Source organism: Peromyscus californicus, unplaced genomic scaffold (assembly GCF_007827085.1).
Source record: "Peromyscus californicus insignis strain IS unplaced genomic scaffold, ASM782708v3 Scaffold_12__1_contigs__length_115047231, whole genome shotgun sequence".
NCBI classification, from domain to species: Eukaryota; Metazoa; Chordata; class Mammalia; order Rodentia; family Cricetidae; genus Peromyscus; species Peromyscus californicus.
Genome location: NW_026294413.1, coordinates 93,112,578 through 93,125,566, shown reverse-complemented (window position 1 = coordinate 93,125,566; position 12,989 = coordinate 93,112,578). Strand labels below are relative to the sequence as shown.

Here is a 12,989-nt window from a genome sequence, read left to right as displayed (position 1 = left end):
ATGCTGTGTGCACCCACCCAAAGTTGGAAGCATGGAGTGATGCCTTCCTCAGAGTTTCCCCAGAATCAAGTGTCACGTGACTGTGTTTCTCTTTGTTAAACTTTATGTGGAGCAAGGAGCAAAACCACACTCATGTCTGGAAAATATGTCATGAGATGCAGTGGTGGAGAGGACCCCATGGTGTGCACAGAAAACGTAAAACAAGGACTGAGAATCCAAAGCCATTCACCTTCGCTCACAAGTGATTCCGCCATTCACAAACCAGATGGTTTAATTAAAATGCTGCTAAAAGAAACAAATCAATTACCAGCTCCAGTACATGATGATTTATTCTATCTCACACACAGAAGATTGCTTATGAGTATCATGTAACTGCTTTAGGTGATCAGTTAGCAAAAGCTGCTAATGAGTAGCACTGTTATCAAGTCAGACAAAAGACACCCTGGGACTCCAGACATTATTATAACACAGCACTTTGTTCTGAAAAAAATAGCTTCTCTTTCATCACAACATGATGAAGATAACCCCGTCTGAGCAGGCCCAGTCCAGACGGCCACCTGTCTTTCCGAAGAACAGAAAAGCAGAGTCTTCCAAGACAGAAATGGTTCAAGTGAGGGAATGTTCACAGAGTCTGTGCCCCGAATCTTGTGTTGATGACCAGAGTAGCAAGACGTGGATTTCCTGAGGCCTTTCATGCAAGCACTTTGTACACTGCAACAATCACCACAAAACCACTATATGAGGGTAGCAACGCCAGCCTGCATTCTTGTAGCTCTATGTGAGGACCCACCCCGTTCATTTGAAGAGCTGCAGCTGCAAGGCTCTTCCCAGGGCTGCTGATGCCTTTCCTCTCACTTTGGCTTGGCCTGTCCTCTCCTCCCTTCCCAGGGCAGGCTTCTGTTGATAACACTGGACACTGGCTCATCAGCTCCATGCTCCTCTGGATGCTTACATGGTTCGTCTTTAAAATGGGATTCTTCTGGCAGCTAAGACTGCAAGGCCTGAGTCTAGATGGTTGTAGCCCCACGGTGCTGAGGAAGCAGTCTTGGCTTTGTTCACGAGCCATGTCGGGGTGGGGTTCCATTGATGTGGACACAATGCTTTCGTAGAAGCTTGCCCAGCTCCTACATGGGCACATAGGCTGGGAAATATGGATTTGGGGTTTCTTATTTTTTTTTGATGCTGAGTCACATACTCCTCCTGCACAGACACTTGCAGAACAGGAGTGACGTCTTCCCTCAGGACAGAGGTGCTGCCAAGTGTAGTCCTTTTAGTCCCTGCTGCTATGCTGAGTCCATGTAATGATCCATCATCAGCCTTGGGCATTCAGACCACAAACACCTAAAGCTCTTTCGATGTAGCTGGCCACTCACAGCTCAATCACTTGGGCATCTCTAGAAAGGGAAAGGAGCATTGGAAGACTTGCGGTTAGAGGGACTGTGTCCTTATGGTTGGCTTTGTGTGTTGGCAGCACAGTGAGCAGGTGTGAGGAGCTCACCAGCAGATGTCAGAACCATGGGGCCTCTCCTCAAACGACACAGAAAGATGCCTGCAGCCAGCACTGAAGCCAGATGTCAGCCATGAGGTTGTTTCTGCTTGCCAAATCCAAGGCCACAAGACTTCAGCCATATCAATACAGCAGTGCTGGGCACTCATCCTTCAGGTTTAATCAGAAAGTCTCAGGGACTCGTTCCTCAAGGTTAATCAGACTATTTGGGGAAAGTATATATGAAGAACATGTTCAGATCTGGGCAGAGGCTAAGAGGAACAAGGTAGGGAAGCCTATGGGAATATAATAAAAGATGATACCCTCAGCTCTACATTACAAGTTGTACCAACTTGTACAACCATCACACTCTACATGTACCAACTGAGACAGGAAGGAAGGCACTGTCCATGCATTCTTTTCAAAAGAGGAAAACAGAAGAAAAGATGAAGTCACCAAACCAAGTTCTGACACAAACACCTGGAGCTGGAGGTTGGGATACAAAGCTCTGGGCTATGGGACATTTTCATGGAGACTGCCAACATCTCCATGAAGGAGATGGAGTTCACACTGACACCATAGTTTCCCATAAGCTTTACCTATGGTGATAACAGAATGCCACATTCATGCTGCATTGACTGCTCCCTAATGGCAAATGTGATTAGTTGGGGCTGTTCAGTACCAATCTCATTGTGTCTGACATCTCAGCATAGTGTAGGAGGAGCCATGGCAGGAAGACCACAGAATGGAGCATGCATGGGGCAAGTCAAGTCAAGGGCCATAAAAGGGACAGCACATCTTCACCTAGCCTGAGTCTGAGGGCTGAGGACCCGCATGAGGCTCAAGCTTACAGAGCTTAATGAGAGGTGAAGCAACAGTGATGATGAGCAAGAATGGCGTGGAGGCACACAGAAGAGTGATGGGGTGTGCTACTTAGTTTCCTGTTGACATAAACAAGGGTCATCTGGGAAGAGGGAACCTCGGATGAGAAGATACCACCATCCTGTAGGCAAGTCAGGGGGCATTTTCTTAATGTTGGAGGTGCCACGCTGCTGCAGGGGGTTGTGGGATGAGCCTGGAGAGCAAACCAGTCAGCAGTCTTCCCCGGTGGCCTCTGCTTCAGGTCCTGCCTCCAGGCTCTTGCCTCAAGTTCCTGCCTTGACATCCCTCTGTGATGGACTGTAAGCTGTGAGATGAAATGAACCCTTTGCTCCCCATGCTGCTCTTAGTCATGATCTTCACCCCAGCAACAGAAAACAACCTAGAACAGGAGTGTGGGGTGTGGTCTGATTGAAGTACACTGTTGGCTTTCCTGGAATGTCAAGAAGAAACCCATTATTTTGTAAAATTAATATACACTAATAAAACACTAAAAACAAAAGATCTGGTGGAGGACAACTGAAGAAGGAAATCTAGGAGAAGGCATCCAAGGCTGTCAAATGCTAGTGTGTCTCGCTAAAAAGGATAATGGTTCAAAAGAACATGGAGTCTGTGGGGGCTGGTCTAGACAGGCAAAGGCTGAGCACGAAGTTCATTCCTTCTGTTGAGTTTAACTAGCCGCAAGTTAAATTCAGGGCTGAGGAGAGGGTTTTAAGTGTCTGGACCGACTCAGCACAAGTGCTGAAGATACTGATGACCCAAGTAGACAAGGAGGACAGCCTCCTTGCCGTGGCAGCCCTGAGGCAGGGGAGTGCCTCCTGGACCAAGTCACAGGAGTCAGGACTCTATGAATGTGTGGGTGTCAACAGCCCTCAGGAGCCAGACACAACCTGCAGTAAAAGTTAGGCAGAGGAGGGGACAACATCAGCTGACTGGGTGAGTAGTGGAATTAGACTGCCTCGCCATGTGTTAGCATGAAGAGAGGGAACAAAAAAATTTGGATGCAATACAATTAGAATGACTGTAAAGCTAAAATATTCTTCCACATTCTCCAAAAAAAAATCATAAGTAGGTCAACAAGAAAAGGAAAAACAAATAGATAAATAAAATCAATATGTGTTTCTGCATCTGGTGAGCCAAGGAGAGCCTTGGAGCATTTGTTATTGAGTTTTGAAAGTAGGAATGGGTCTTGGATTTTGTCAGCAATGTCTCACTGATGAGGAAGTGGCTCACTAAGTGTCATGAGTAAAGTCCTTCCCTGACAGTCCATTCTAAACCCAGCTTGCTCTTCAGTGGATGCTGAATAGATTGCCCGCCAAGATCAGGCACAAGGCATGTAGTGCTCTGTGTCTGCTGTCACTAACAGTGTCAATTTAAGATGCATCAGAGAAGAGGGAGCAATTAGTGTCATAAGAACTGGGAAAGAAGCTGGGCGGCAGTGGTGCACACCTTTATTCCCAGCACTCGGGAGGCAGAGCCAGGCAGATCTCTATGAGTTTAAGGCAAGCCTGGTCTACAGAGTGAGATCCAGGACAGGTACCAAAACTACACAGAGAAACCAAAAAAAGGAAAAAAAAAAAGGACTGGGAAAGAAGGGGTGCATTTGGGCAGATGAGGGGTGTCGTGATGCTGTGGGATGGTCCGTATGTGCTCTGATTGGTCAATAAATAAAACACTGATTGGCCAGTGGCCAGACAGGAAGTATAGGCGGGACTAACAGAGAGGAGAATTGAGAGAACAGGAAGGCGGGGGGGGGGGGGGGCGGCGGGGGGGGGAGACACTGCCAGCTGCTGCCATGACAAGCAACATGTGAAGATGCTGGTAAGCCACAAGCCACGTGGCAAGGTATAGATTTATAGAAATGGATTAATTTAAGATATAAGAACAGTTAGCAAGAAGCCTGCCACCACCATACAGTTTGTAAGCAATATAAGTCTCTGTGTTTACTTGGTTGGGTCTGAGCAGCTGTGGGACTGGCGGGTGAGAGAGATTTGTCCTGACTGTGGGCCAGGCAGGAAAACTCTAGCTACATCGTGAAAAGTCAAAGGGACCAAAGAAAAACCAAGCCAAATGACACAAGCATCCAGGAAGGTAGCCAATGTGATCCATACTCAATGGCCAGGCCACAGAAGTAATGAGAAAGATCATAAACACACAAGAAATTCACAGTACTTAGGAGTAAGCTTAGCAAGAAAGGTAAGAACCTTATGAATAAAACCCAAGAGCTTTCATTGAAACACGTGAGAAGGGACATGCTAAGTGTCTTTATAACAAAACCATGGTGTATGTTCACAGGAAAAGCAGTCATAAAGAACAAAAAGAACCTGTAGCGTGCAGAAACATGGATGGAGCTGGAGGGCATGGTGTTAAACGAAGTGGGCTGGACACAGAAAGCTGGACACATGTTCGTGAACACAGGTGGATGCTAAGAAAAAAGTTAACCTGAGCACAGACTACTGAGTACTAGAGGTTGGGATAAAGCCAAGCTGGATTTGAATGTTAGATGCATACACTGAGACAGCACACTAAACCCCACTAATATGTGTGATTAACATATTTGCTAATCAAACACAAAATAGATGTCTCCCATGGATTTCTGGTTAATGTCAACAATGAAATTAATCAGCTCCAGTCTACTGTGTAAAAATAATATATCCCCAATGAAATACCAAGACATCTGTTTTCACAGTAAAATTCTGAAGCTGACCGGAAAGTCTTGCCTAAAGCTACCAGAACTAAACTAGCAAATGTTTCCCTGAGGAGCAAGGGAAGTGTGAGTTTGCTGGGGGTGGGAGGAGCCAGCCCACCAGATGGCGAAGCATACCCGGAACTCCTCACAGTTACAGTGTGATACCTGCCCACTGCTGACCACAGGTGACCAAGTCCAGAAGCATCCACACATGCATGGGAGCCAAGAACAAATCAGACAATGGGAAAAGACGGTGGGGTCAACATGGCCATTTGTCCTTCTGATTCGCTTTTCTTTAAGATTGATTTATTTTGTGGGTGGGTGTATATATGCATATGTATACACACGTGTACGTGTGTACGTGTGTGTGTGTGTGCGCGCGCCTTTGGAGGTCAGAAAAGTACATCAGATCATCTTGGAGCTTGAATTCCAGAGTTCCAGGCAGTTGTGAACCACTGGACATGGTGCCGGCAGCTGGACTGAGGTCCTGCAGGAGGGCAATGATCACCTCCATATAGTGATATTTTATTTGTACTGAAATGTGGTTTGTATGTTAATAAATAAAGTTGCCCCGGGGGTCAGAGCTATTAGCAAGCCATAGCGACAGCTGAGCGGTGGTGGCGCACGCCTTTAATCCCAGCACTTGGTAGGCAGAGCTAGGTAGATTTCTGTGTGTTCAAGGATACAGCCAGCATTGGAGACACACGCCTTTAATCTCAATACCAACCATAGAAGACCTGGAGGTCTGTACAGACAGGCAGTGACGAGGTGGTCATGTGGTTGGGTTTACAACCAATGAGAAGGCAGAACAGAAAGTCTTTATAAAGACAAACAGACAAAAAGAAGTAGTTCTCTTGGCTGGAGAGGATAGCTGAAGCAGGAAGGGTGAGGCTCTTAGCTCTGACCTCTTGGGCTTTCATCTTTGCATTGGCTCTGTGTTTCTTATTGAATAAGATGGTTACTTCTACACCTCCCTGCTGAACCATCTTTCCAGCACCTTCCACTCATTTCTGAGGCAGGGACTCACTGTCTAGTTCAGGCTGGACTCCCATTGGCAGTCCTGCCCGCACCAGGATTCCAGGCGTGCACCACTATACTTAACCAAGGTTTGCAGTGAGGTCGCTGTTTGGGTAAAAGACCAGACGTGTCCATAGCTCACCTCACACACCAGAGTGAATGCCAGAGAATCAAACAAACAAAAAACATCTTAAAATACCACAAAACGTATCTGAATAAATATAAAAATATATCATTATATATAAATATCATAAAATATCATGAATAGATATAAGATTAAAACTGACTATATGTAAATGTTTAAAATTCAATGCTTTTTTGTGAAAGGGTCAAGGGTAGGGCCACTGAGATGGTGACCTCGAAGCAGAGATGTATCAACAGTTTGGAGAGAAAGAATTCTCTGCGTTTATGTTTGAACAGTCTTGTCTTTGACTTTTGTTCCTCTTTTACCTGCTCAAAAATAAAATTAAGGGTTTTAAATAAAGCATTAAGCTACCCTAGGCCCTGAGACCAGTATCTCTAATTCTGTATCAAATTGGTAGTGCCACCCACACAGAGAACATTATTATTTAAGTTGAACATATGGCTCTGGCTGTATACACACATGCTGGCTGGGCAGGCCATGCCAGGACACTGCTGTGATTTGGGAAGCAACGTGTGTGGTGACTAGAATCAAGCAAGAGGGTAAAAATCCTGCTACAGTAGAGAAACAGGTCTCCATGTCATCGAGATAACATAGAAATGCAGGGGGGAAGGTGTGGAAAGCCTCAGAGGATTGGCTTTGCCTTTTCCATATAGACGTTCAAAGAACCCAGAAGAAATGACATGCTGGTGGCCACAAGTGTGACACAGTTCGTCCAAATTTAGATTTCCAAAAATCAACCCCCATAAAAACAGAGGAAAGCCAAGGAAAGGAGTGAGGGGTAACTCTGGCTGAGAGTAGTACACAGGGAACCTGAGATACCGTGTGTGTGTGTGTGTGTGTGTGTGTGTGTGTGTGTGTGTGTGTGTGTGTGTGTGTGTTTAGTCTGGAAGATGCTCCAGGACAACCAGGTTGTTGTCACAAGGCCCACTTGTCATCAAGAAGTGACTTGTACTTCCCCCTTCTCCTGCCCCTCTTGGCCTATGGCAGTTGGAAGAGCTGTCCCTGGCCCTCACCAGCGGCACCTCACCTGGGCAACACAGCAGAGCCGTCCCTGGTGGCGTAAGTGTGCCTAAGCCGACCCTGAGGGCCTGAAAGCAGGAGAACATGTCCTGTCCCTTGTTTTTTAGTGCATAGGGTAAACAAGCAGGAGCAATCCTGGAGAGCTCACCCTGGTGAGAGCTCTCCTCGGAGAGAGCTGGTAGGCTGACCAACCCTGCAACCACCCAGGCCCAGAACCAGGGATATGAGTTGGCCCACACTAACATCCACCCCATCTGTGATCTACTAGAGCATGTCCTACAGATCCAAAGCTGCAGGATCTCCACGACACAGGGAAAAAACAGAATACCCAAGAGGAGAACCAGTGAGGGTCCAGTATCAATAGTGTAGCAGAAACCACAGGCCTTGAACCAGACCAAGGACTCCTTGCAATGAATACTTGCAAGTAAAGACATATGGACTAAAGGGAATATGATGAGATTTTTCTTCTTGTTTCTTCTTTTCTCTTAAATTTTATGTTATTTTATAGGGGGCAGGTTGCAAGGGCAGAGGGCAGATAAGAAGGGACAGAGAGATGAATGGATCGAGATGCATGATGTGACAGACACAAAGAATAAATAAAAGGTTAAAAAAAAAAGAAAGAAATGCCTCGCATTTACCCAACTTGGGATACTTTGAGCAACAAAGAATTATGACAGTGATAGATTTAAAAGCATTGAAGTCTAGCATAACAATAATCAGTAAAAAATTAAAAAGGAAGAGAGAGAGAAGTATAAAAAGTCCTTCCCAATCCCCCCAAAAAAGAATGACAGGTGTTAAATGCAGAAGAGGTACCAGGATTGGACACTCAATATTTTCATAACCACCAGTGGCAACAACTGACTTAGACATGGGTTATGAATAGGTGAAATCAACGAGTGAGAATTGCTGGGGACAAGCTATGCTCACAAAGCATCCGTTCAGGGTATCTGCTATTGACACAGAACAGTGTCATCTCTACAGTGCATGGCTTCCCTAGCCAAGCCGTCAAAATAAGCATCACCAACAGGGAGCCCAGCTGAGGTTAGGTAGGCACGTCTGGTGCTGGACAGCGCAAGATAGGCAATGCTGCCCCCTCTCGGTATTCTTAACACCCCCTCCTACCACCAAAAAAAAAGGGGGGGGGGAGAAAAGGAAATGGAACGTTATGCAATTTAATCTTAGGCAGTTCAAAATGAACAATGCTGTGGGGAGAAAGGGAAAAAAAAGGTGCAGGGAACATATAAATTTCATTTGCAACTTTTCTGTAGATTTCAAGGTTGTTTTCAAACAGAAAGAGGACAGGAGAGAAGATGGCTCCAGACCTAGGGTGGCCATCCCAGGCAGCTGCTGAATTACCACTGGGTTCAGCCCATGAACTGTACAGGCAACTAGGGGATGTGAGTAGCATGTGATGAACCAGGGAAGGCAGGTTCAACCAGGACCCTGAGATCATGCCCCTCAGCCTCTGCTCCCAATATGCATACTTTCCTGCTCTCAAACCCCCACAAAGCAGTGTGAGAAGCAAACCGTCAAACACACAGAAGCCTGCTAACACAGAGCGGCGTTTTGGATTTTGTTTTCGTTAAATGGACTAAATTGGCTAACAGATCGGCCACTGTCAAAGGAAGGTTGTAGGAAAACCAGACTCTCCTTCAGTTAAAGCTCAGTTCTCTCAACTCTAATCGAGCAAATGAGCACAGCTTTGCTTTTAGTATGGCCAAAGGATCATCCCTTGAGAACTTGCCATAGTCCTAAAGGACTGCTGTCCAAGTATGAGGTCTCTAGTGCCAGCATTCCCACCACAGCAAGCAGAAGAGCCACAGCTGCCCCCAGGGCAATGCCAGCTTTCCTTCCTGTTAGGGAGGACACTGAGGATGAGCCTCAGAACAGAGGAAGATGCTGTTAATAAAGTCTAGTGCAGAGCGGAAGGTGAGACCAGGCTGGGTGGTAGCCCTGGCTCTTTGTGCTCAGCTGCTACCTGGGGTCTCAAGTTGCCTGGGATCCCCAGACTTCAGCTAGTGTTAACTCAGGAAACTAGGCCACCTCCCTCTGCTGCAGCCTCTCCTTCCCCTCTCTTCACCTCCCTTTGTCGCGGCTTTTGAAGGGCGATGTTCAAACAGCTATTGCAGCCCTCTCGCCTCCTGTAGCCCCGCGCCTCAAAGAATCCAGAGCTGTATCACTTTTGTCTCCTTTCTGCAGCCTCTCGGCTGCGGTTCAGAGGATGTCCCAGAGAGTCTGAGCTCTGAGGGTATTTCCAGAGGGGCTCCCAGATGCACAAGCCCTCCTCCTAGCCCCAAGAGGATGACTGGGACCATTCCAGCCCCCTTCTCCCGCCCCCAGTCCTCAGTGCTGGACAGGAAGTTTCAGGACAGGGTTCAGAGTTGTTCACTTAACCAAAGGCTCTCACGCCCCAGGGAGCTGACACCTCTTCTCTTCCACGTCTTCCCTCCCTACACCATAGACTAAAGCATCTGCTCTCACCAGATGGCCCCCTCACTGGCCAAATGGCCCACTGGTGTCCTCCTTTCCCAGGGCTCCTGTGCTTGTGTGGGTTTCTCTTTGCTTTCTACCTGCACCCTCACACAATCTACTTCCCACCGGGTGTGCAGCCCTCCACACCGCCAAGGCGCCACAGGGTCACGCAGGCCTTTCTCGCCTCATCACTCTCAGATGGCTGTCACCTGTGACCCCTGTAGTTGGAGGGGACTTGTCTTCCCTCCCTTGCCACCCAGCACCTGTCTCATGGCCGCATGCCCATTCATCCATCCACCCATCCATCCATCCATCCACCCACCCATCCATCCATCCACCCATCCATCCACCCATCCATCCACCCATCCATCCACCCATCCATCCATCCATCCATCCATCCATCCATCCACCCATCCATCCACCCATCCATCCATCCATCCATCCATCCATCCATCCATCCATCCACCCATCCATCCATCCATCCATCCATCCATCCATCCATCCATCCACCCATCCATCCACCCATCCATCCATCCATCCATCCACCCATCCATCCACCCATCCATCCACCCATCCATCCACCCATCCACCCATCCATCCATCCATCCACCCATCCATCCATCCATCCACCCATCCATCCATCCATCCATCCACCCATCCATCCATCCACCCATCCATCCACCCATCCATCCACCCATCCACCCATCCATCCATCCACCCATCCATCCATCGACCCATTCATCCATCCATCCATCCACCCATCCATCCATCCACCCATCCACCCATCCATCCATCCATCCACCCATCCATCCATCCACCCATCCATCCATCCACCCATCCACCCATCCATCCATCCACCCATCCATCCACCCATCCATCCATCCACCCACCCATCCATCCATCCATCCATCCATCCATCCATCCATCCATCCACCCATCCATCCATCCATCCATCCATCCATCCATCCATCCATCCACCCATCCATCCATCCATCCATCCACCCATCCATCCATCCACCCATCCATCCATCCACCCATCCATCCATCCACCCATCCACCCATCCATCCATCCACCCATCCATCCACCCATCCATCCATCCACCCACCCATCCATCCATCCATCCATCCACCCATCCATCCATCCATCCACCCATCCATCCATCCACCCATCCATCCATCCACCCATCCACCCATCCATCCATCCACCCATCCATCCACCCATCCATCCATCCACCCACCCATCCATCCATCCATCCATCCATCCATCCACCCACCCATCCACCCATCCATCCATCCACCCACCCATCCATCCATCCATCCATCCATCCATCCATCCACCCATCCATCCATCCATCCATCCATCCATCCATCCACCCATCCATCCATCCATCCATCCATCCATCCACCCATCCATCCATCCATCCATCCACCCATCCATCCATCCATCCATCCACCCATCCATCCATCCATCCATCCATCCACCCATCCATCCACCCATCCATCCATCCATCCATCCACCCATTCATCCATCCATCCACCCATCCATCCATCCACCCATCCATCCATCCATCCATCCACCCATCCATCCATCCATCCACCCATCCATCCATCCATCCACCCATCCATCCACCCATCCATCCATCCACCCACCCACCCATCCATTCATCCATCCATCCATTCATCCATCCATCCATCCATCCATTCGTTCATCACAGACACAGGCTCACACTCTGTTCTAGGCACTATTCTATCTGATAGAGCTACAGAGATGAAAAGAAAGACCTGCTCTCAAGGAGGTCACATTTTAGAGAGAGAAACAAAAAAAAAAAAAGAAAAAGAAAAAGGCACAGAATTTAATGACGTGATAATGTCATGCATCTGTGGGAAAGAGGTGTAGAGAAAAGCAGTCAGGGCTGGGGAGACGGCTCGGTCAGTAAGTTCTTGAAGCAAGTATGAAGAGCTGTCCGATCCCCAACACTCATGCAAAAGCCAGGCACACACCTGTAACCCAGCACTGGGGAGGGGCCACAAGGGGATTCCTGCACCTTGCTGCAGCCAACCTTACCAAACCAGCAAGCTCTGGGCTCAGTAAGAGACCTCATCTCAAAAATTAAGGTGGAAAATGGTTGAGAAAGATACCCAACATCAGCCTCTGGTATCCACGTGTGCGCACATGCGTGTGTACAAGCCTGGCACACGCGAACACATCCGAATGCACACGTGGAAAAGAAAGAGAAGGGCACAGTGGGGTGCTCCTATTTAAAGCGGGCTGTCTAGAATCAAATGGTAGCACTGATGCAGAGGTGTAAAAGAAATGAAATGCAAGGCTTGCAACCATCTGGGCAAAGAGCATCGCTGTTATAAAGTCGTGCGTGCAAAGGTCCTGGGGCAGGCTGGCCAAAGAAGACACAGGTTCCATGCAGGAAAACAAAGTTGCTGGATGTCAGTGAGTGAATTCAACCTGGGACAGACTCTGGTCACGGAGGAGCTGCGGACTTTATTCTAAGTCCCATGCATGGAAGGTTCTGAGCAGGGTGTTGGGGAGGAATCTAACCCAAGCTGTGCAAAGACAAGTCTGGGCCCCTTTGGCTACTGTACGCTGTGGCCACTACTCCCATGGCTCCCACTGGTCCAAAGAAGGGAAGAGTAGCAGGCAGGACCTGTAAGGTGCATTTCAGTCCTCTATGGTGACTGACTAGCTGAGGTGGGGCCAGGGGCTGGGGGTGGGGGATGGTACCCACTGACCTTACCTGGGGCTTCTCTTCTTCTGCAAGATGGTATCTAAACAGAGAGAATAGAGCATTAGCAAGGAGGGCCTGTGATTCCTCAGCCCAGCTGGCATGTGTTGGGGTCAAAGTCAGCCCAGTGGAGGAGCTCTAGGGTGGGCCACTCACTGGGAAGTGGTTCAGGGCACATCTTAGTGCTGTTGGGACCTCCCTGTCCATGGCTGGTTCCTGAACCCCTTGGCTGGTACACAGGTGTGACCGAGTGTCCCCCATACTGCCCAGGGCCCACATCCCCTCTGCTTGCAGCCTAAATCTCCTAAAGGAGCTGACATTCTCAGGAGAGTGAAGGTCAGGGACTGGAGGATGGAGAGACAACAAGGGAAACAAAATGAAAGCCAAGCCAATGTTTGTGACCAGTGATGCCCTTTTCCAGAAGTTCCTTTACGGCCCACATCACCCTTCCCATGTATCTTTACAGGTCATGTTATATTTTCAAAAAGAAGAGAGCCTCCTTCCTCCTTGTCCTCAGATCCACCCCACAGAAAATTACACCAT

The 12,989-nt window shown here is 48.4% G+C and overlaps 1 protein-coding gene across 1 annotated transcript in view; it reads right to left on the bottom strand.

Moving 5' to 3' along the window:
- Window positions 1-311: 311 nt before the first annotated feature.
- The window catches only part of Tmem273 (transmembrane protein 273), a 37,969-nt gene continuing 25,291 nt past the window's right edge, over window positions 312-12,989 (bottom strand). Inside the window, exons 4-5 of the mRNA XM_052733904.1 lie at window positions 12,459-12,489; window positions 312-1,394 (exon numbers count right to left, since the gene is read on the bottom strand). Coding sequence (XP_052589864.1) covers window positions 1,370-1,394; window positions 12,459-12,489 — 56 coding nt within the window. The 3' untranslated portion in view covers window positions 312-1,369. The remainder of the gene's footprint in view (window positions 1,395-12,458; window positions 12,490-12,989) is intronic.